This window comes from Hyperolius riggenbachi, chromosome 7 (assembly GCF_040937935.1).
Source record: "Hyperolius riggenbachi isolate aHypRig1 chromosome 7, aHypRig1.pri, whole genome shotgun sequence".
NCBI lineage: Eukaryota > Metazoa > Chordata > Amphibia > Anura > Hyperoliidae > Hyperolius > Hyperolius riggenbachi.
Genome location: NC_090652.1, coordinates 106,112,634 through 106,137,905, shown reverse-complemented (window position 1 = coordinate 106,137,905; position 25,272 = coordinate 106,112,634). Strand labels below are relative to the sequence as shown.

Here is a 25,272-nt window from a genome sequence, read left to right as displayed (position 1 = left end):
TTTTCCTTTCCAGGGTAACTTGCGGTCTTGGCTTGAGGATCCAGACTGTCGTGATCAGTTCAGTGTTATATATGAATCTGGAGAAAGAACTACTATCTTCGCGAATGATGTAAAGGAGCCAGTTCCTGTCGAGGAAAGAGCTGTACGTTTTTTTTATTTTTATTATGGCTAAAGTAATCCTGAGATGAGGAATGTGTAAACTGCCACTGATTTGCGCTTTAAAAAAATTTTTTTTAAAAAAATTATGGCTTGCCTGGCTACTATTCCTATCTTTGGGTTTCAGTGCAGAGTTCCATTATAACAGCTAAGCCATTGGCACTTGTAAAACTGGAGCTAGTAATGGGTGGCGTGGTGGAATAGTGGTAGTCACTAATGCCTTGCAGCTCTGGGTCCCCGGTTCTAATCCTAGCCAGGGCACTATCTGCACAGAATTTGTATGTTCTCCCCGTGTCTGCATTAGTTTTTTCCAGGCAAACTGGTTTACTCCTGCATCCCTTAAACATACAAGATTTTATGAATGGCTTCCCCTTAAATTGGCCCTAGACTATGAGGGCCATATGGCAATGATGGGGATAACACTGCGAGTCCCTCCTAAGGGACAACTAGTGACAAGTATATATTCTGTAAAGGGCTATGGAAGATGTCGGCGCTATATAAATACTTAGAGGCACTACAGCACTTACAGTAGGCAGTAGAAATCTGACATTACTGACATGTTTTTGGTTAGTCCGTCTCTTCATAGGGGATTCTCAGAAAGGCTTTTAGTCTTTATAAATATATTCCCTAAAAAGGATTTAAACAATGATGCTGGCCAGCTTCCCTGCTCACTACACAGTTTTTTGGCAGTTGGACAGAGCAACTGCCATTCACTAAGTGCTTTTGAAACTAAATATATCCCTGAGAATCCCCTATAAATAGATGGGCTAGTCCAAAACCTGTCGGTTCTGTCAGATTTCTACTACCTACTGTGACAGCAACATTGGAGAAAAGTAATTTATGGCTCATTTTACTATGGAAAAAATATACTAATTTGTATATGTTTGCACGTAATTAAAATTTTACAGTTTTTCGCTGTAGTGGCTCTTTAAAATGGATCTAAATTAAAAAAACAAGATTTCTGAAATCTATTTTCTAACTTGTAATAATAAATAGCAGCCTTATTTCAGCTGCATGATGACAAATATACTATATTTTATATTTATTTGAGGAACTCCTCCTTTCATATTGCTGGGACAGAATCCGGCAGACTGGTGGAGGAGATAAAAAAAACACAGGCTGCTACTGATGATGTCACAGGGGAGGTGATCTCAGTTTGTGAGGAGGGTAGCTGATAACAAACACACCAATGATCTATAACCTCCAACTAAGCTCAGAAGTAATGGCCGCCACCTGTATAACCCTAGTTATGAAAAGAGAAGGGTGAAAAGCATGCACTGAAATGCTCATAGGCTTGAAGGAGTGTTTATTTATCTTTGTATGTGTCAAAGTGGTGCAACTAAATATTTTGAATTAAAAAAGTTTGGTTTGGGTCCACTTTAATAATTATAGCCTGTTAGATTTTTCTCTTTTGCAACTGTTCAGGGCAATCTATTGTATGTGTGTATTTACAGAGCTTATAATCTTCTGTCCTGTAAACTTGATATTTCTATTCTAGCGATGGACAGAGACATATGTGCGCTGGTCTCAGAGAGGCACCTACCTTGCTACCTTTCACCAGAGAGGAATTGCTTTGTGGGGCGGGGAAAAATTCAAGCAGATCCAGAGGTTCAGCCATCAAGGGGTGCAGCTTATTGACTTTTCTCCATGTGAGAGGTACATGAAACATGCCTTGGCCTTCTATGTTCCTGTGTTGGGTAGCAAAGCAATAGAACTCAGCAAAATGGTTTGTTTGCCACACTGGGCATCTGTAACTTGGTCTAGATAGAACATTTTAAGTGAACTAGAGATTCGGAATCAAAAGACGTTCTTAACCTGCAGAGAGGGAAGCCTCAGCATCCTATTAAGGCTTCCCTCTCTTTACGCAGCCCTCCATTGCAGAGCACGACCCCTTCCAAATCAGGGCCGCGCAGCTTTACTTTCGCATTAATGGCCGCTCAATAGCCTTGCTAGCCCGTCTGCTCATGCACAGTAGCACAGAGCCCACGGCTCTGGCTCATTGCGCATGTGCAGGCAGGCTCAGTCGGCTATTGCGTGGCCATGTACATGGAAGAGGAACTGCGCCAATCTGATTAGCGACAGCGCCTTGTCGCTAATTTACGCTCAGCGACGGAAGACAGCAGTATATATAGATATATATATATAGATAGATAGATAGATAGATAGATAGATAGATAGATAGATAGATAGATAGATATATAGCTAGAAGCCATCTAGAAGTTTAACCGGTTCAGCCTGTGGTTTCACCTCAAAGATGAAAGCAATTTTCCCCTGTTAGCGCCCCTCCCCTTCTTTCGCCAATAACTTTATCACTACTCATCAGACGTAAATGATCTATATCTTGTTTTTCTCGCCACAAATTAAGCTTTCTGTGGGCGATACTTGTTTTCAGTAATTAGTTAGTTTTATAGGCAAACCCCCCCCCCCCCAAAGAAAAAAATGTGATCTCCAATTCCATCCCCTAAAGTTTTAAAATAAGCAATGCTACTATAAATTAAACCCACCCATTTGATATGCCCGTTAGTCCCTGCTACCACAACATTTAAATTGTTCCTAGTACAATGTATGGCGCCAATATAATATTTGGAGATAAGGATTCATTTTTTTTTTTTTTTTTTTTTTTTTTGTGTCCCGTCAATTGTAAGCCCTGATGTGCTAAAATAACAGTAATATACCCTCATGACATACATATACAGTGGAGGAAATAATTATTTGACCCCTCACTGATTTTGTAAGTTTGTCCAATGACAAAGAGATGAAAAGTCTCAGAACAGTAACATTTCAATGGTAGGTTTATTTTAACAGTGGCTGATAGCACATCAAAAGGAAAATCGAAAAAATAACCTTAAATAAAAGATAGCAACTGATTTGATATGCCCGTTAGTCTCAGAACAGTAACATTTCAATGGTAGGTTTATTTTAACAGTGGCTGATAGCACATCAAAAGGAAAATCGAAAAAATAACCTTAAATAAAAGATAGCAACTGATTTGCATTTCATTGAGTGAAATAAGTTTTTAAACCCCTACCAACCATTAAGAGTTCTGGCTCCCACAGAGTGGTTAGACACTTCTACTCAATTAGTCGCCCTCATTAAGGACACCTGTCTTAACTAGTCACCTGTATAAAAGACACCTGTCCACAGAATCAATCAATCAAGCAGACTCCAAACTCTCCAACATGGGAAAGACCAAAGAGCTGTCCAAGGATGTCAGAGACAAAATTGTAGACCTGCACAAGGCTGGAATGGGCTACAAAACCATTAGCAAGAAGCTGGGAGAGAAGGTGACAACTGTTGGTGCGATTGTTCGAAAATGGAAGGAGCACAAAATGACCATCAATCGACCTCGCTCTGGGGTTCCACGCAAGATCTCACCTCGTGGGGTGTCAATGGTTCTGAGAAAGGTGAAAAAGCATCCTAGAACTACACGGGAGGAGTTAGTGAATGACCTCAAATTAGCAGGGACCACAGTCACCAAGAAAACCATTGGAAACACATTACACCGCAATGGATTAAAATCCTGCAGGGCTCGCAAGGTCCCCCTGCTCAAGAAGGCACATGTGCAGGCCCATCTGAAATTTGCCAATGAACACCTGAATGATTCTGTGAGTGACTGGGAGAAGGTGCTGTGGTCTGATGAGACCAAAATAGAGCTCTTTGGCATTAACTCCACTCGCTGTGTTTGGAGGAAGAAAAATGCTGCCTATGACCCCCAAAACACCGTCCCCACCGTCAAGCATGGGGGTGGAAACATTTTGCTTTGGGGGTGTTTTTCTGCTAAGGGAACAGGACAACTTAATCGCATTAACGGGAAAATGGACGGAGCCATGTATCGTGAAATCCTGAACGACAACCTCCTTCCCTCTGCCAAGATACTGAAAATGGGTCGTGGATGGGTGTTCCAGCACGACAATGACCCAAAAGATACAGCAAAGGCAACAAAGGAGTGGCTCAAGAAGAAGCACATTAAGGTCATGGAGTGGCCTAGTCAGTCTCCGGACCTTAATCCAATAGAAAACCTATGGAGGGAGCTCAAGCTCAGAGTTGCACAGAGACAGCCTCGAAACCTTAGGGATTTAGAGATGATCTGCAAAGAGGAGTGGACCAACATTCCTCCTAAGATGTGTGCAAACTTGGTCATCAATTACCAGAAACGTTTGACCTCTGTGCTTGCAAACAAGGGTTTTTCCACTAAGTATTAAGTCTTTTATTGTTAGAGGGTTCAAAAACTTATTTCACTCAATGAAATGCAAATCAGTTGCTATCTTTTATTTAAGGTTATTTTTTCGATTTTCCTTTTGATGTGCTATCTGCCACTGTTAAAATAAACCTACCATTGAAATGATACTGTTCTGAGACTTTTCATTTCTTTGTCATTGGACAAACTTACAAAATCAGTGAGGGGTCAAATACTTATTTCCTCCACTGTATATATTAAAAAAAAAAAAAAAAAAGCTAAGTCCCTAAGGCAACTGTTTATGGATTTTTTAATTTTATTATTTTTTTCTTTATACACCTGCTTGGTAACTGGGGGAGGGAAGGGGGCTTTCAGGTGGATTGATTCTATTTTTTTTTAAATATAGATATGTGGTGTGCATAATTTAACTTTTCACTACTTGTTGGCGATAGAAACACTCACTGTTTTTTTTTTTTTTTGTGGTCACTTCATTTTGGCTTGAAGAATTCAAATGTTAATTGCTTTCAGAATTTCTTAAACCTAAAAAATTCCAAGAAGGTGTAATAGGAAGCCTGCTGATTTTACCCCAGCAGCTGTTTACTGTCTTGTACACATGCGCCACAACACTGTATTTTGTTAACCCCTTTCACAGTTCTGTAGTGTATTCATCGACTTCCAGGCAGGTCCTTGTGCTTGCAGGCCAATAACATGTTTCCCATTTTCCATTCAGAAGAGCTATAATATGGTACCAGATGTTTAGCCACTTAAGCAATACAGGCTTACGCCCCCCTCCCCTCCCCCCAGTGAACACCAGGCCATTAGTGACCAGGCCATTTTTTTTTACAATACAGGCCACTGCAGCTTTAACAGCTTGCTGGAATGGCTGTACAATTTAGCACAAAAAATAATCTTCCCTTTTCTGCCCACCAATAGAGCTTTCTGTTGGTAGGCTCTGATCGCTGCTGCAGGTTTTTTTTTTGTTTTTTTTTTCAAACCACAAAGCACTCCTAGTGGTTTCCAGGCTTCATAGAAAATGGCTTTCTTTTCCAATGTATGCCAGATTTTTCTCTTGAGGGTACATTAAAGTGCCCATTGGAAAAAAGTGTGACAAAACAAAAGCTTTGTTAGGCCCCCAAAAAGCAGTGGAGTGTTTGAGTTAGGCCCAGTGCACACCAAAACCGCTAGCAGATCCGCAATATGCTAGCGGTTTTGGGAGCTGATTTCAGAGCGATTCTAGGTATGTTTAGAGAGGTTTTCTAAACATACCTAGTGGTTTTGGGTGCGTTTTTGTGTAGCAGATTACACATATTGTTACAGTAAAAGCTGTTACTGAACAGCTACTGTAACAAAAATGCCTGGCAAACCGCTCTGAAGTAGCGTTTTTCAGAGCGGTTTGCGTTTTTCCTATACTTTACATTGAGGACGAAACGCTTCCGAATACCGCAAACGCGCAGCAGGAGGCGCGTTTGCGGCTTGGCAAAAACCGCAAACCGCCGGTGTGCACCATCCTATTGCAATACATTAGACAAGCGTTTTTATAGGCGGATGCGGCCGGTGGATCGCTCCAAAAACCGCTCGGTGTGCACTGGGCCTTAATTCTCATTACAAAAAGTGAATCGTTTAAAGGACCAGTGTCACGAATGGTTATTTTTTCAAATGGTTACCTCAAGTGCTGGTGTAATAAGATTAGAGGTAACCAGCATTTATTTTTTTATATTGTGCAGCATGAGTAATAAAAAACTTGCATTAGTCATTCAATCCCCCCACTGTATTGGCAATGGTGTCGTGGGACAAACAAACCTGGATAGGGGTGTAGAAGCGGCAGTTTCAAAGTAGGTAAACTGCTCTGTCCCGATTGGCGCTCCACACTCAGCGGGAGCGTCTGTCATATTGGCAGGTGAGGTCACCGCATTAGACACTGGAATCCTGCGGAGGGGACCTTCAAAGCAGTTTACCTACTTTGAAACTGCCGCTTCTACACCCCTATCCAGGTTTGTTTGTCCCACGACGCGGTCGCCAATACAGTGGGGTGATTGAATGAATAATGTAAGTTTTTATTACTCAGGCTGCACACTATAAAAAAAGAAATTCTGGTTACCTCTAATCTTATTACAACAGCACTTGACGTAACTATTTGAAAAAATAACCATTCGTGACACTGGTCCTTTAACCACTTGCCGACCGCCCCCAGCCGATGGGCGGCGGCAAAGACTGGGCCCAAACGACCGCAATACGCCCATCGGCGGGGGCGGCTGCGGGAGTGGCTATGCGGCGATCGCGTCATTCGTGACGCGATCAGCCGCCGGGGACTGGCTCCGCCCACCGCTCGTAGTAACCCGCCGGCCGTTCGGAAGAGCCGGCGGGTTACTAGCACCCGGATCGCCGCATGTACATAGTATAATAGGCTTTGTAATGTATACAAAGCCTATTATACTGGCTGCCTCCTGCCCTGGTGGTCCCAGTGTCCGAGGGACCACAAGGGCAGGCTGCAGCCACCCTAGTCTGCACCAAAGCACACTGATTTCCCCCCCCCCCCCCCCCTGCCCCCTGATCGCCCACAGCACCCCTCAGACCCCCCCCTGCCCACCCCCCAGACCACTGTTTGCACCCAGTCACCCCCCTAATCACCCATCAATCACTCCCTGTCACTATCTGTCAACGCTATTTTTTTTTTTATCCCCCCCTCTGCCCACTGCCCCCTCCTGATCACCCCCCCACCCCTCAGATTCTCCCCAGACCCCCCCACCCCCCGTGTACTGTATGCATCTATTCCCCCCTGATCACCTGTCAATCACCCCCTGTCACTGCTACCCATCAATCAGCCCCTAACCTGCCCCTTGCGGGCAATCTGATCACCCACCCACACCAATAGATCGCCTGCAGATCCAACATCAGATCACCTCCCAAGTGCAGTGTTTACATCTCTTCTCTCCTCTAAACACCCACTAATTACCCATCAATCACCCCCTATCACCACCTGTCACGGTTACCCATCAGATTAGACCCTAATCTGCCCCTTGCGGGCATCCAATCACCCGCCCACACCTCAGAACGTCCTCAGACCCCAGCCCTGATCACCTCGCTAGTGCATTGCTTGCATCTATTTCCCCCCTCTAATCACACCTTGAGACACCCATCAATCACCTCCTGTCACCCCCTAGCACACCTACCCATCAGATCAGGCCCTAATTTGCCCCGTGTGGGCTCCTGATCACTCGGCCAAACCCTCGGATCCCCCTCAGACCCCCTTCCGATCACCTCCCCAGTGCATTGATTGCATCTATTTTCCCCTCTAACCGCCCCCTGAGACACCCATCAATCACCTCCTGTCACCTCCCTAGCACTCCTATCCATCAGATCAGGCCCAAAACATCCTGTCATCTAAGAGGCCACCCTGCTTATGACCGGTTCCACAAAATTTGCCCCCTCATAGACCACCTGTCATCAAAATTTGCAGATCCTTATACCCCTGATCAGTCATTTTGAGAAATTTGGTTTCCAGACTACTCACAGTTTTGGGCCCGTAAAATGCCAGGGCAGTATAGGAACCCCACAAGTGACCCCATTTTAGAAAGAAGACACCCCAAGGTATTCTGTTAGGTGTATGATGAGTTCATAGAAGATTTTATTTTTTGTCAAAAGTTAGGGGAAATTGGATTTTTATTGTTTTTTTCACAAAGTGTCATTTTTCACTAACTTGTGACAAAAAATAAAATCCCACCCAGCATGGTTATATGTAAAAATACACCACAAAACACATTATACTACTTCTTCTGAGTACGGCGATACCACATGTGTGACACTTTTTTGCAGCCTAACTGTGCTAAGGGGCCCAAAGTCCAATGAGTACCTTTAGGATTTCACAGGTCATTTTGAGACATTTGGGTTCAAGACTACTCCTCACGGTTTAGGGCCCCTAAAATGCCAGGGCAGTATAGGAACCCCACAAGTGACCCCATTCTAGAAAGAAGACACCCAAACGTATTCCGTTAGGAGTATGGTGAGTTCATAGAAGATTTTATTTTTTGTCACAAGTTAGCGGAGAATGACACTTTGTGAAAAAAAACAATTAAAATCAATTTCCGCTAACTTGTGACAAAAAAAAAAAACTTCTATGAACTCACTATCCTCGTAACGGAATACCTTGGGGTGTCTTCTTTCTAAAATGGGGTAATTTGTGGGGTTCCTATACTGTCCTGGCATTTTAGGGGCCCTAAAGCGTGAGGGGTAGTCTTGAAACGAAATTTCTCAAAATGACCTGTGAAATCCTAAAGGTACTCATTGAACTTTGGGCCCCTTAGCGCAGTTAGGGTGCAAAAAAGTGCCACACATGTGGTATCGCCGTACTCAGGAGAAGTAGTATAATGTGTTTTGGGGTGTATTTTTCCACATACCCATGCTGAGTGGGAGAAATATCTCTATAAATAGACAATTGTGTGTAAAAAAAATAAAACAATTGTCATTTACGGAGATATTTCTCCCACCCAGCATGGGTATGTGTAAAAATACACCCCAAAACACATTATACTACTTCTCCTGAGTACGGCAATACCACATGTGTGGCACTTTTTTGCAGCCTAACTGCGCTAAGGGGCCAAAAGTCCAATGAGCATCTTTAGGCTTTACAGGGGTGCTTACAATTAGGCACCCTCCAAAATGCCAGGACAGTGAACACACCCCACAAATGACCCCATTTTGGAAAGTAGACACTTCAAGGTATTCAGAGAGGAGCATAATGAGTCCGTGGCAGATTTCATTTTTTTTTTTTGTCGCAAGTTAGAAGAAATAGGAAACTTTTTTTTTTCTTTTTTTTGTCAAAGTGTCATTTTCCGCTAACTTGTGACAAAAAATAAAATCTTCTATGAACTCACCATGCCTCTCACTGAATACTTTGGGATGTCTTCTTTCCAAAATGGGGTCATTTGGGGGGTAATTGTACTATCCTGGAATTTTAGCCCCTCATGAAACCTGACAGGTGCGCAGAAAAGTCATAGATGCTTGAAAATGGGAAAATTCACTTTTGGCACCATAGTTTGTAAACGCTATAACTTTTACCCAATCCAATAAATATACACTGAATGTTTTTTTTTTTATCAAAGACATGTAGCAGAATAACTTCCGCACTCAAATGTATAGGAAATTTTACTTTATTTGAAAAATGTCAGCACAGCAAGTTAAAAAAGTCATTTTTTTTTTGCCAAAATTCATGTATTTTTTGATGAATATAATAAAAACTAAAACTCGCAGCAGCAATCAAATAGCAGCAAAAGAAAGCTGTATTAGTGACAAGAAAAGGAGGTAAAATTCATTTAGGTGGTAGGTTGTATGACCGAGCAATAAACCGTGAAAGCTGCAGTGGTCTGAATGGAGAAAAAGGCTCTGGTCCTTAAGGGGCGAAAAGACTGTGGTCCTCAAGTGGTTAATTTAGACACTGCAAAATGACAAGTTTGCTCGTTAGCAAATTATGACAATGTCATTTAAAGTCATTAGGTGAAAATTTTAATGGCAGCAATGTTTTGCAGGTACCTAGTTACATTCAGCCCTCTGATGGACACCCAGGATGACCCACAAGCCATCATTATCTGGGACACTCTGACTGGACAGAAGAAGAGAGGATTCCACTGCGAGAGCTCAGCACACTGGCCTATCTTCAAGTATGTGGGCCTGAATCAGGGATTTGCCTTAGTTTAATTTCAGCACAGCTCTGAATATCTACCATTTGTTTATTCAGATGGAGTCACGATGGAAAATTCTTTGCTCGGATGACACCAGACACACTCAGTATTTATGAAACTCCTGTAAGTAGTCGTATTGTTTTCCTAAAATGAAAGACAGCAGGGCAAGTGCTTAGAGTTCTTGCCTCCCAGAACTTCGGATGGTGTTGACCAGCACATTGGGAACCAAGAATCCAAAATAACTTGTTTTATCTGGGATTTATTTTTTTCTTCAATAAACAAGGTGACAACAGATGTACAAAGCCATGATTTACAAATCATCAATTCATAGTCCATTGCACATCATCCAACTAAACACATAATGGACAGAAACTTTCAGTAGTTTATGTTGCAGGACATGTTATTGATTGTGCATGGGTTACCTGGTGGCGACAGACACAGGACAGGAGCTATTTCTCACAATATATCTGTCTTCAAGCCAAAATAAAGTGCACATATCTAACATATTACACTGCTTCTTAAAGCGGATCTGAGATGAAAAACTAACTATAACAAGTAACTTGTCTATATATCTTATCTAAAGTTTAGTTTACGCAGCAAATCTAGCTGCAAATAGCTTTAACAGAATATGATTATTTCTTCCTGTCCTGTGATACAATGACAGCAGCCATGTTGTTTGTAAACATTACACAGAGGCAGGCTTATCTGCATCTTGAGCAAAAAAAACTAATCCCCCCCCCCAGCCCCTCCTTCTCCCCTCTGCCTCTGAAACCTCTGGCTAGTAATACCATCGCCTCCTCCTGTCCAGACTGAGCTCCCATGAGCCCTTGCTACTGTCTGAAAGTGCCTTGGCTCTCTGAAAACCTGTGGGCGTGGCTTGTTTAGTTTATAGGGAATTAGAGTATTAAAACAAAAACGTATTTGGCTTGAGGAATGCCCTATAAACAATAGGAAAGGAACACAATTATGCAATGAGTAAAAGTTCATCTCAGATCCACTTTAAAGGGAAGGTTCAGGGACTAGCTAAAAAAAATAAAAATCCATTTCCACTTACCTGGGGCTTCCTCCAGCCCGTGGCAGGCAGGAGGTGCCCTCGGCGCCGCTCCGCAGGCTCCCGGTGGTCTCCGGTGGCCGACCTGGCCAGGCCGGCGGCCAGGTCGGGCCTTTTCTGCGCTCCATGCTGCGTTCCACGCCGGCGCGCTGACGTCATCGGACGTCCTCCGGGCTGTACTGCGCAGGCTCAGTAGTTCTGAGCCTGCGCAGTACAACCCGGAGGACGTCCGATGACGTCAGCGCGCCGGCGTGGAACGCACCATGGAGCGCAGAAGAAGGCCGCCGGCCTGGCCAGGTCGGCCACCGGTAGCCTGCGGAGCGGCGCCGAGGGCACCTCCTGCCTGCCACGGGCTGGAGGAAGCACCAGGTAAGTGGAAATGGATTTTTATTTTTTTGAGCTAGTCCCTGAACCTACCCTTTAAGAAATACTGTACGCTAGCACCTAGATTCTCATCTGGGATCCACTTTAAATGCCCGGAGTAGTGAAAATGCACTGGAATTTGGGGCGCACCATGCACCACCATAGGCTGTAATGGGAATTACAGCTATAGCTCAGACAGTAATTTTAGCGTCAAGACAGATTCTCTACATGAAAGTTATGGATACACACAAGTAGGCAGTTCTTATAGCCTTCTAATGACATGGCATAATGAATCTGGGAAAGCTGCCAGCGTTTGATGAAAAGATACAATTGACTGGAAGTTTGTTGCAGGGCTTATTACCAAACTTTTGTAGAGAGAGGCTTAAATGAAAATACTGTCCACAAACTGTTGCTAAATTACTGTAATCCTTGATGTGTTAATATTCTCTTCTAAGTTATATCTACATCAGTTAATATTTTAGTACTTCTTTCCTTTGCTTATAATATACTTTAAAAGTTTGCTGTTATAGATAAATTATGGATGTATCAGGTTTCTCAACATTTTATTGGTATGTACCCCTGTTAGAACCCTGTACTCGCCAAGTACCCCCTAGCACAGTAAGCATTATCACAAGTACCTCTTGACAAATTTATATTTAATCATAGTACATCATTGGTTCTTTTCAATTTCCAAACATTTACTATTGCTAAAAAAAACTAATTTGGTGTTTAAATAAGATTTGTTTTCTAAAACTCTAAATTTGTTATTCTTAAGTATATCATGCTCAAGTACCCCCTGGGGTACACATACCACACATTGAGAACCTAGGATTTAAATAACTTAAATGGTTGGAAGAAAAGAAAACCATGCCCAACAAACATGTTAAACACAGTATTATTACAGCTTTATTAGTAGAATTGCTGAAGATGGTGGGTTGGTGTCTGATGAGACCAAATATTTGCTAAACAAAATTACACACACAGAAAAAGGATGTGTGCACATATATAGAAATAATGAAAAATTTGCATGCACCATGTCAACAATAAACCTGTACTATCACAAAAGGATTGACTCTTGGGTGCATGTGAAAGTAGAAAAATCTTTAATGTATCAAACGATTACCAATTCCTAAAAACCAATGAAAACTTACAATAATAATCTCATAGACTGACATATTGATAAAAATAGTACACCAATGGGCCACAGAGAGGGCAAAAAGGGGCTGCAGTTCCCTATGCCCAGTTGGTATAGTTCTGCCAGGACCTGTTGGATAATGTTAGGCTCCACAGCACTTGCATAGCAGGCAACACCAGAGGGTGAAATTGATAAAGCCAGAGAGTCAAGCTGCAATCCCAATCACAGATAGCAGTGCAGTACACGGAGATGATAGATACAATGTCCACTATTAAGTTTCCATGGATATGAAATGTGTGCACGACACAAAGAAGCAAGCCATGCTGATGTTAATTGCAAAGTTTAATGAATGATATCCCATCCAAGAGATAATGATTAAAGCTAAAGGCTCCTGCCCCAGTCAGCCCCCCCCCCGCCCCCGAGGATGATTGGTCAGTAAGGCTGTATAGATGTTCTTTTCCCTCCCTCCCTTGCTTGCTAGTTTTCAGGGCATGATGTGAGCTCCTCTGTGTCCTATATTGTGTATGTATGATGTCCTGTGCAGATCTGCTTCATAGCATAGGATTACACTATGCTCGCCCTCTTTTAACTTCGGCAAGTGGGTTTGAATTTAGAGCCAGGTTTTATTACAAAAGGATGTAGTATTTGCAGACATAGATTTGATAGCAGCAACATGAATTGTGCATTGATCCTTTTGCATCTTTTATGCCTCTGCAGTCCATGGGTTTGTTGGACAAGAAGAGCCTGAAGATTACTGGAATAAAGTAAGTTCATTCAATATTGATGATACTGTTCTGCAACCATTGTTCCATTCCTAACTGGCAACTGTGTTGTGTCTTTCTGCAGAGACTTCTCCTGGTCTCCCGGGGGTAATATCTTGGCATTCTGGGTACCAGAAGACAAAGATATTCCCGCCAGAGTAACCCTAATGCAGCTGCCATCCAGACAAGAGATTCGGGTCAGAAATCTGTTCAATGTGGTGGACTGTAAGCTGCACTGGCAGAAGAATGGTGATTATCTGTGCGTTAAGGTGGACAGGACACCAAAGGGAACTCAGGTAGGCCTACTTAATGGGCTCAATCATTGAACTTAGTGTACACACACGTTAATGTGCCTCTTCCTTTGGGTGCTCTCATGAGTCCTCTGCATCTTCAGGCTTTGAAACAGTAACTTTTGCCATTCCATAGTGAGTTGACCCCAAAGCTCTCACTTGTCACCTGGAAGGGGTGACTATAAATCACAGCACACTATCCAACACCTGCTTTCCACTCTTACACACTGCTGTTGAGAGCCCTACAGAGTGGAGCACTGAGGACATGGGGGGCTTTGTTTGGGGCAGTTAGGTCGCGAATTCCATAATGGGTTTATCTGCAAGGAAATATCGTCTAATAGTAAACTGATACTGTAAATCTTTAGCTAATAGTAAACTGTCCCCAAGTCCCGAACATGTGCCTATATGAATATACAGTGTATGACCATTTCTGATATAGTAAACTACTTGGAAAGGTCCCTTGAAGTTTACTATGAAGGGATTCTACTGTAATATTCTTGCATGGCCTTGTTTATTAAGGCATGTTTTCCACACAGGAGAAATGCATTAGAACTGCCAGGCCCTGTAAAAACTATGGTCCATTTACTGCATTTTTTTTCATGTGCAGAAAAAATAATTGCCAGGTTTCTTTATACTGGACACCATGCGCAACGGAAGTTCGTTGAACAATGTTGCTCAGTTATAGAGAACATGGGCGTTATTTGTGTACAAACGTGTGATGTCTGGGAAAATCGCACAGAAACACGAGTTTCAAGTGGTGACTGGGGCGAAGTGGTACGTAAATGTATAATTTGTGCGTGATTGTCATGACGTTTTCTGTCTGCAGGGTGTGGTGACCAATTTTGAGATATTCAGAATGAGAGAGAAGCAAGTTCCAGTTGATGTTGTTGAAATGAAAGGTACAGGAAATACTTTTTTATTTATTTTTTTTTATGGAAAAAAAAAGCACAATCTCAGTGTGACATTAAAGCGGATCCAAGATGAAAAACTAACTCTAACAAGTAACTTGTCTATAGATATTATCTAAAGTTTAGATAGTTTAGACAGCAAATCTAGCTGGAAACAGCTTCAATAGAGTATGATTATTTCTTCCTGTGATACAATGAGAGCCGGCCATGTTGTTTGTAAACATTACACAGAGGCAGGCTTATCTGCATCTTGTCTTGAGCACTTAGCCTGATGAAAAAAACCTAATCGCTCCCTCCCCCTCTCTGCCTCTGAAATCTCTGGCTAATAATACCTCCCTCTTCTCCTGCCCAGACTGAGCTCCCATGAGCCCTTGCTACTGTCTGAAAATGCCAAGGCTCTCTTGAAAAGATGTGGGCGAAGCTTGTTTAGTTTATAGGGAATTAGAGTATTAAAACAAAAAAGTATTTGGCTTGAGGAATGCCCTATAAACAATAGGAAAGGAACACAATTATGCAATGAATAAAAGTTCATCTCGGATCCACTTTAAGAAATACTGTACCCTAGCACCTAGATTCTCAACGTGTGATACCAATACCCCAGAGAGTACTTCTGAATGCTCTATGGGGCAGTGCTGGGCCGAAATTACGCATGAGCGTAATTACGCATCGTAATTCAATGTAAATGTAAGCGTTACGCGTAACTTACGGTCTTACGCGTAATTATTTACGCGTAAGACCGTAAGTGGTATCGTAATTACACTGTCTACCGTAATTGCTAGGCATGCGTAATTTTACGAACACTTATGCGTAATTTTACGCGTAATTACTAACGTAAAATCTCCCATTTTCTAAGAGTAGCCAATCAGTCAACATCCTAAGCAACCAATAGTATCTTCTCCCGCCCTTCAGTATAAGCGTACGTTTTGACGCATACGAATGATATGTACGCAATAACTGTCACATTGACGGCTATTGCGTACATATCGTCCGCATGCGTCAAAAAATACGCATTAATGGGTATTACGGCACTACGCGTAACATCGTAGTGTAAGCGCCTTCATTACGGTATCCTTACGCGTAATTGCGTAAGTTTACGCGTAATTACAGTGATGTACCGTAGATAATGTCCTACGCCGTAACCGTAATTGCGTAATAGCGTAAAATTACGCGTAATGATCCGTAAGCGTAGATTTTTCCATTACGAGCAGCACTGCTATGGGGTACTTCAGCTTGATATACTTAATCAAGAATAACAAATTTTAGAGTTTTTTTTTTTTAAAAATGATGAATCTTATTTGTTAAAGGGGACTTGTGATAATGTTTACTATGCTAGGGGGTACTTGGTGAGTACAGGGTTTTACAAGGGGTGAATACCAATACAAAATGTTGAAACACTGCTCTAGCGTATGCTTTAAAGCAAAGTCCTAAAACAAGCTGCTGCTGCTGGATAACCAATTTTTGTTTCCTTTAATACTGTGCAGTATGTTCATGTCAAGAAATAAATCATACATATTTATCTTTTATAATATATATATATATATATATATATATATATATATATATATATATATATATATATATATATATATATATATATATATATATATATATATATATATATATATATATATATATATATATATATATATATATATAATATTCTATATTTTTTTTTTTTTTTTTAAATCAAAGCCAACCCCCCAGCCGGCCAATCCTGGCGATCGGCTGTCATAGGCTTCTGCACTGTGAATTGCTCAACGGTGAACAGACATCCTTTTCTCCTCTCTACATTTGCACACGGACATAATATATACATATGAATAACCATATGTATGTGTTCAGTGTGACCCTCTGACCTTATTGGTGTGAGTTTTGCTGCTACCCGCCTCCGTTTTTTAAAGGGTGTTTTTCCATTTTATAAATCTGCTCATTTGCCATTTATAAGGATACACCTTCATAAAATAGGAATGGTTGGTGATATTTCCTGTTTGTGGCACATTAGTATATGTGAGGGGGGAAACTTTTCAAGATGGGTGGTGACCATGGCGGATATTTTGAAGTTGGCCATTTTGAATCCAACTTTTGTTTTTTCAATAGGAAGAGGGTCATGTGACACATCAAACGTATTGGGAATTTCACTAGAAAAACAATGGTGTGCTTAGTTTTAACATAACCTTATTCTTTCATGGGTTATTTACAAGTTTCTCTTTGTTTACAGCCATTGACGTCGCCAAGATTAACACATATACTAATGTGCCACAAACAGGAAGTTAATATCACCAACCATTCCCATTTTATTAAGGTGTATCCATATAAATGGCCCACCCTGTAGATTGATTTAAAGGATAATAAAAAAATTCAAATCAAAAAGTGCCCGCCCTAATATGTCCAAATTATGTGGAATTTATTCATCCACATTTTTAGCATATGTAAGAACGTCTCCATGAGGTAGTTCCACCATATCTTATGTGTGGAAATATTATACACTGACACTTGGATACTAAATATAGACTTGATGCAGACTGAGCTGCAAATGTGTTGTCTTTTCATCACTCACCATGTCTACACAAAGCACAGGCCCACATGTAGTTCACTTTTCCCTAGAATAATGCCCCTTCCCTCTGCACACACTTTCTCTGGCCTTTTTGTTTTGCTGCATGACGGTGAGGAGGATTTTTGCAATGTGCTAGGACCTCTAACTTTGGAGTCCAGGGCATTGAAAATTGACTTTTGGTGATGAGAGGGGCTCTTGTACAATGAACTTGGTTATTTTTTTTTTTTTTTGTGATCTAGGTTTACCGGTACACATTTTTCTTATTTTGAGACCCTAGAACAGAACTCATTTGTCATTTTAACTGTGTTTTTATTTCCTGTAGATGGCATTATTGCCTTTGCCTGGGAACCCAATGGAAGCAAGTTTGCTGTGCTACATGGGGAGGTTCCTCGTATATCGGTGTCCTTCTACCATGTCAAGAATAATGGCAAGATTGAGCTCATTAGTAAGTTCAGCATCTGGATTTGCGTAATCAAATATTTAACTCTTTGTTGAAGAGCAATGCATATGCTGGTGTTGTATGTATTGGATTTTGATATGGCTTGATTTCATTTTTTCAGAGACTTATGACAAGCAACAAGCGAACACTATCTTTTGGAGTCCACAGGGACAGTTCTTGGTACTTGCTGGGTTAAGGAGGTGTGTACGAAATCTTCTGTCTACTGAACTACAGTCCTGTGTTTTTTTTTTTTTTGTGTAATCTGCCATGGCCTGTAACATCTTTTTCTCACTTTACAGTATGAATGGTGCCCTGGCCTTTGTTGACACCTCAGACTGCACCATTATGAACATTGCTGAGCATTATACAGCCTCTGATGTGGAATGGGATCCAACCGGGCGCTATATTATCACCTCCGTGTCCTGGTGGAATCATAAAGTAAGACATTCATCATTTTTGGGGGGGAATATTTTAATTCAGTATGTATAAGGTGATAGATTTTAAAGAACTACGGTCAAGTTTTTTTTTTTTTTTTCTGTTATAGCTGTTCAAAATAATCTAAGTTAGAAAAGGATTGGATTAAAAACTAAATAAAAAAAACTACCTATTGACTGGCAGTGATCAGGGCTGTGGAGTTGGTATAAAAATCATCCGACTCAAACTCCTCAGTTTATGAAACCACCGACTACAGGTACCCAGAATTGCTCCTACTCCACAGCCCTGGCAGCGACCAATCCCAAGTTCAAAATCGTTCTTTCCCGATCAGAAGCAGATCTTGCATGCTGAAAAATATTGATCAAAGTACTGGCTATCGTTCCGCGTGTATGTCTCTACAATTTTTCAATCCATATGCTTTCGGAAATCTGATCTGAATTATCAGAATGTTACAATAGCATACATGTATGCCAGCTTTCTTCTATATCCAATCGATATCAGATGTAAATATTGATCTGGCCACTTGGTTGCATTAGATCTGATGTGAAAATGGCATGGTGTATACCCATATCAGGTAGTGTCTCACTCCCTGGAGTTCCTGCCTGAGCGAGATTGCTGGTTGTGCAGACCTGTATACTGCGGTTACAGTTCTTGACGTGCAGCAAATAAAACGGGCTGTGTTTTTTTTTTTTTTTTTTTGTGTAATGTGGCCGAGATACAGCTGTAAGGCCTGGAATCCACTGTCAACGCTTCTCTAAGTGCTTGTGATTTATAAAGCTTTTGCTAACGTAATGCTATAGGCAATTTTTTTTTTCTTTGAAAATCCCTTTCCTCAAGTGGGATCACCCAAATACCATTATATCAGCAAGAGCTTTTCAAATGACAAGAGATTAGAAAAGCACTGCTAGTGGGTCCCAGACCTGACTCGGATGCAGCTAGCGGTGCATACATAGATGGCTTGTTAAGGTTTTGTGAGGCATTATTTGCAGATATTGTTTTTTGTTTGTACAGTTGAATACAAGGATAAAGCTAGCCATACATTGTTTGGAAATGGCCATATCTGGAATACAGTTGGTCACTTCCTTGTTAGAACTTGAGTAGTAGTAATCAGTGTACCGCTTATCTCTTGTGTTAATCAGATTTCAGCCGGTGATACTTAGGGCTGGTTCAGACGGACGCTTGCAGAGCGTTTACAGCCAGCGTTCAGGGCTTGGTGTTAAACGCTCCCATTCAAGTGTATGGGAGCGTTTGTACCAAGCTTTCAAGCGCGTTTGCACGAACGCAGCGTTCAGGTCCCGATTTTCCCTGGCGTTCAAGGAGCCCCTGGAAGCTACATGTAGCTTCCAGGGGAGGTTAACCGCGACGGCTAATGTCCCCCTAGGGGAAGAAAAAACGCGACCGCATCCAAACGCACACGAACGCTGCTGAACGCGACGCCAGCAAACGCAACGCCTCCAAACGTCCGTCTGAACCAGCCCTTAATCAGTTTGAGATTTAAAGCCTTGTAAACATGTATGAGGCATGTTGCCCAGTAGGTATCTGTACTCAATCTCTTGGGCAACACTGCAGGACTAACACTGTACAGGCATGTCGCTATGCTGTAAGGGGGAGGGCAGCGGAGGTTCGGAGGAGTAGTGTGTAAGTGACGTTGCATAGTGGTCGGGGTGAGTGAAGAGAACAATGCTGTCAGCCGGATCCCTGGATGAGTGGCCAAGTGGGATCGGGGCTGCTGTACACACCCTGGATTCTCGGTAATGGCGGTCGTTATCGGACCAGTTGTATCCGACGTGTATGGGGCTTAAGAGTCTCAGGGTATCAGTTTAAGGAGTGGTCACCTGCAGTGACTTTAAACAGCTTACAAAATGACCAGAGAGTTAATTAGATTTTAGTGCTACCTTTCTGGGATCTCTGAAGTTTATCTGGAGGTTGCATAAGCAGAGTTGACCTCGATCTGAAATACTCTATTCTTTATTTCAGGTGGATAATGCATACTGGCTGTGGACATTCCAAGGTCGTCTCCTGCAGAAGAACAGCAAGGACAGATTCTGTCAGCTTTTGTGGAGACCGAGACCCCCAACTTTACTGAGTCAAGATCAGATCAAGGTATGTACAATGTGTTAAGTGGGGCTTATGTGCTGTTTGATGGTGCACAGAACGAGGTTGGGGGTGGTAAATCAGATATATAAATGTACCTGACCGTGGACAACATAATTTTCCATTGATGGCTTTTGCCTGAGTTTTTTTTCATTGCAATGTTTGTGACCAGCCACTAGATGGAGCATGGTTGGTTAAATTGGAACTATAGTCATAATTTTCTCTCTGCTCTAAGAAATTAGCCACACTAACCTTTTTTATAGACCATTTCTTCATGAAAAGTTAGAGAGGGCTAACACTATGGCCCCTATGCATTTTCACTTTTCTCCCCGGAGGTAACTTTTTATCTTGCCTACCTTACCTTTATAACTGCAAGAAGTACTAAAAAGTAGGTACTAAAGTAATATGAGCATTGCTAAAATGCCTATCCTTGAATATTCTTGCTAGCTAAGAACTTAAAATAAGGTATGAAACCTCAGAAAACTCAGAAGAATTGAATAGAGTCCTGTTTACTTTACAATGCAGGGGCTTATCAAATTGCTGTAATTGGCCATTGCTTCCATGGAAGTGAACATTATGTTCCTTGAACACTATGTTCTGTGATTGGTCGACTTGACTATTGTTTGATAAGAGCTGTAGTACGACCCGTATGTGGTTCACAAAGACATAGATAGGTGTGAATGACATTATTTATAGGTAGTGCTTGGTAAAAGCTTTGATGGGTACATTTCAACAGCTGTTTGCGATAATGTCTGGAATTAAAGATTTTGAAGTGTAATGAAGTTTATTATTTTTACAGCAAATCAAGAAGGATTTGAAGAAGTACTCCAAAATATTTGAACAGAAAGATCGTTTGAGCCAATCCAAGGCTTCAAAGGTAAGACTGAAGCCATTGCTAATATCTTGACAAAGGTCTTTATACTTTTGTTTTAGGGGACCGGTTAAAACAATGGCGGCCACTGATGCCTTGGGAAACCGCTACACACTAAATTGTCGTCCATATGATAATTTCCAGTGAAATTATATCACACATGCTTAAAATCTGCGTACCTGTGCTAGATTTCCATCACATTGGGAATCTCACAAAATTGTTGTTGTGGTAGTCGGGGATCCATCATGTTGTGTATCCATAACTGGCTGCTACTGTTTAATTCATTTCCCATAACCTACGGTTGTCCCACCTCCTCTCTCCATAGAACAGTGTCCGTGCACTGATCATTACTAAAACAGTCACCTGCATCTAACAGTATATTTAGGTGACCGTAATTAAGCACCGGTGCAAGGCTTTAGTGTCAGAGGAAGAATCTGTACTCCTTATCAGTGCTGTAGATGCCGTATAACAGTGCTGTCCTACCTTGTGGACATGCTCCCGGGATTCCTGGCCTGGATGGGGTGGAGCAGCAAAGTCCTGGCTTTGAGGGGTGGAGACAGAGGTGGGCATGGCAGTAGTAGTTAGTGGAATGACACAGAATAGCCACAGCAAGAGCTCTTGAGGGCTGGATGCGCTGTGTGGATAGCCCTGCCTTATAGTATTCCTGAAGTGTTGTATAAAAATAATGCTGAGAACTTCTGGATGGTCCAGAGACTTCTGTGAGCCTCTTATGCCTGGCACACACAAAGCAGCTTTGGGCAATATTGGAAATCGATCCCATTCTCAATCTGGAGCCAATTGGACATGTCAGAATGTATCAATTCAACCTTCTGATCTGATGGAAAATTGATTTCTGCGTACCAGGCATTATAGCCCACCGTTGGCGTGAGTTACGCCATTCAAAGATGGTTTCCTCCAGCCGTGCTCCCAGCCATGAACAAACTCTCTACAGAGAGGTTTAGTTGAAGGGCTAAGCCTTCACTGACGCATGCCAGCACTTAAAGAGACTCTGAAGCGAGAATAAATCTCGCTTCAGAGCTCATAGTTAGCAGGGGCATGTGTGCCCCTGCTAAACCGCGCTGTCGCGCCGCTAAACAGGGGTCCCTTCACCCCCAAACCCCCCACTGCAACACTCGGTCGCTCCTGGAGGCAGGGCTAACGGCTGCAGCCCTGCCTCCAGTCGCGTCTATCAGCGGCGCATCGCCGCCTCTCCCTCGCCCCTCTCAGTGAAGGAAGACTAAGAGGGGCGGGGGGAGAGGCAGAGATACGCGCTGACAGACGCGCGTGGGGCAGGGCTGCGGCGGTTAGCCCTGCCCCAATCAGGAAGCGCTCCCCCGCTGCACCGAGGGGATTTGGGGGTGAAGGGACCCCCGTTAAGCCGCGGGATAGCGGCGTTTTAGTAGGGGCACACATGCCCCTGCTATCTATGAGGTCTGAAGCGAGATTTATTCTCGCTTCAGACTCTCTTTAACGTGATACGAGAATGCTTCCGAATCAGATATTCCCATGAGTAATGCTATATAGATAGATAGATATAGATATTAATGGATGCTTAAGAGGCAATATAAAAGTCTAAAATCAATCTCACCTTTTTGCTAGTTATTTATTCCTCATACCCCCTGGCTTTAATGTGGTATGCAGAGTCACTCACAGATGTAAAACAGAAGTGACGTCGCATGCAGATTCAGCCTTGATTGGCTGAAGTCTCTGTCAGTCCTGTCACAGCCAGCTGCTAGGGTGCAGGAAGGGGGGCCAGAAGTTGTCCCCTGTCAGTGTCCTCAGCCCCCCTCCTGCAGTGCGTCATGTCTTCACTCCCGCGGCATCTTTCTCCCCCTGCATTTCCCCTTGGCATCCCCTCCTCCCCGCACCATTACAGAGCAGAGCGGGGAGGGATAAAGCCAACACACAGACTCACCTCCTTATGGTTCCACGCGCTGGAGTTCCCATTAGGGCTGCACGATTTTAGGAAAAAATTGAAATTGCGATTTTTCTCTCAAATTTCGATTTTTTTATTTTTTTTTTACGATTTTCTTCAAATCGAGCTTTAGCACTAAATTCACAATGCCCCCAGTATAGTTTAGCCAGCTATAGGTTTCCCAGTAAAGATTAGCTAACTATAGGTGCCCCAGTATAGATAAGCCAGCTATAGGTGTTGCAGTGCAGGTTAGCCTGTTTAGGTACCGCAGTACATGTTAGCCAGTGTCGGTATCGCAGTACAGGGTAGCCAGTGTATGGTGCCGCAGTACAGGGTAGCCATCCTGATCCCCTTTAGTGTAACCAGATCCCCCCCGCCTCCCCACACACATACAGTCGCACACACCTTTAGTGTATATAGGCTGATCCCCCTTAAAGGGAAGGTTCAGGGAGGGTGGGTAAAAAATAATCAATTTCCACTTACCTGGGGCTTCCTCCAGCCCGTGGCAGGCAGGCAGGAGGTGCCCTCGCCGCCGCTCTGCAGGCTCCTGGTGGTCTCCGGTGGCCGACCCGATCTGGCCAGGCCGGCTGCCAGGTCGGGCTCTTCTGCGCTCCAAGGCCCGGAACTTCTGCGTCCCACGCCGGCGTGCTGACGTCATCGGACGTCCGCCGGGCTGTGCTGTGCAGGCACAGAACTACTGCGCCTGCACAGCACAGCCCGGCGGACGTCCGATGACGTCAGCGCGCCGGCGTGGGACGCAGAAGAGCCCGACCTGGCAGCCGTCCTGGCCAGATCGGGTCGGCCACCGGAGACCACCGGGAGCCTGCGGAGCGGCGGCGAGGGCACCTCCTGCCTGCCTGCCACGGGCTGGAGGAAGCCCCATGTAAGTGGAAATTGATTTTTATTTTTTACCCACCCTCCCTGAATCTTCCCTTTAAGTGTATATTGCTAGATTCCCCCTTTAGTGTATATATAGCCAGATCCCCTCCCCCTCCCCCCCATTAGTGTATATAGGCAGATTCTTTCCCCTCCCTTTAGCCAGATCACCCCTTTGGTGTACATAGGCAGTCCGTCCCCCCTTAATGTATATAGCTAGATCCCCCTTTAGTATAGGCAGATCCCCCACTTTAGCGTATATTGCCATATCTCCCCTTTAGTATAGGCAGACACACTTCCCCACTTCCCTTTAGGCTACGTTTCCACTGTAGCGTTACATTTTCGCCTGCAAAAAATCGTATAAGATTTTTCTGATTGGTGAAAATTCGCATGTAAATTTGTACGCATTTTTATGCTAATTTTCGTACGCGAAAATTCGCATTAGTTACATATGCATAATCTGCCTAGTAAAACAGGTTAGTCATGACTGCTGACAACTCCCTGTAACCATGGATCGAATGCGAATTTTCTGGCAAGTAACGCGAAAATTCGCATTGCCTATACAAAGCATTGTACGCGAATCGTACGCGATGTCCGAAAAAATGATACAGGACCTCAGATTTTTTCACGCGTACGAACGCGTACGAAAATTCGCATAGAGTGGAAACGGCTGCATTGACTAACATTAGTTTTAAAATCTATGCGAATTTTCTGAGCAGAAAAACTGACACAAAACGCACAAGTGGAAACCTAGCCTTAGTGTAGATCCCCTTTAGTGTGTATATAGGCAGTCCCCCCCCCCCCCTCCCCCGCTTAATGTATATAGCCAGATCCCCCCTTTAGTATAGGCAGATACACTCCCCCCCCCCTTTCCATTTAGTGTATATAGGCAGATCCCCCTCCCGATGGTACCATCTTCTCTCCCGGCCCCCTCCTTCTCTCCTGGCCCCCTCCTCCAGCAAGTTCTGATCCCATTCGGCTTCACCGCATTAGAGTGTCGCGCGGTGAGCCGCTGTGAACAGGCAGCGAGTGTTACTTGGTAACGGTGGGCGCCAGGAAGTGATGTCACACTTCCTGATTCAGGCCCCGCAATACTCGGCAACACTCGCTGCTTGTTCATCACGGCTCACCGCGCAGCAGTCTAATGCGGTGAAGCCAAACGGCATAAGAAATTAATTGATCTATATCTCGTTTTTTCCGCCACTAATTAGGCTTTCTTTAGGTAGTACATTTTGCTAAGAGCCACTTTACTGTAAATACATTTTAACAGGAAGATTAAGATAGAAATGGAAAAAAATCATTATTTGTCAGTTTTTGGCCATTATAGTTTAAAATTAATACATGCTACAGTAATTAAAACCCATGCATTTTATGTGCCCATTTGTCCCGCTTATTACACCATTTAAATTACGTCCCTATCACAATTTATGGCGCCGATATTTTATTTAGAAATAAAGGTGCATTTTTTCAATTTGCGTCCATCACTATTTACAAGCTTATAATTTTAAAAAATTTAATAAGATACTCTCTTGACATGTATATTTAAAAAGTTCAGACCCTTAGGTAACTATT

At 42.9% G+C, this 25,272-nt stretch overlaps 1 protein-coding gene across 2 annotated transcripts in view; it reads left to right on the top strand.

The window, feature by feature from the left end:
* The window catches only part of EIF3B (eukaryotic translation initiation factor 3 subunit B), a 36,271-nt gene that overhangs the window by 7,962 nt on the left and 3,037 nt on the right, over positions 1 to 25,272 (top strand). For both annotated transcript variants that reach the window (XM_068244488.1, XM_068244487.1), the window contains exons 5-16: positions 14 to 142; positions 1,655 to 1,812; positions 9,856 to 9,987; positions 10,065 to 10,131; positions 13,275 to 13,321; positions 13,404 to 13,614; positions 14,435 to 14,507; positions 17,393 to 17,515; positions 17,631 to 17,709; positions 17,809 to 17,947; positions 19,922 to 20,047; positions 20,838 to 20,915. In XM_068244488.1, coding sequence (XP_068100589.1) covers positions 14 to 142; positions 1,655 to 1,812; positions 9,856 to 9,987; positions 10,065 to 10,131; positions 13,275 to 13,321; positions 13,404 to 13,614; positions 14,435 to 14,507; positions 17,393 to 17,515; positions 17,631 to 17,709; positions 17,809 to 17,947; positions 19,922 to 20,047; positions 20,838 to 20,915 — 1,362 coding nt within the window. The remainder of the gene's footprint in view (positions 1 to 13; positions 143 to 1,654; positions 1,813 to 9,855; positions 9,988 to 10,064; positions 10,132 to 13,274; positions 13,322 to 13,403; positions 13,615 to 14,434; positions 14,508 to 17,392; positions 17,516 to 17,630; positions 17,710 to 17,808; positions 17,948 to 19,921; positions 20,048 to 20,837; positions 20,916 to 25,272) is intronic.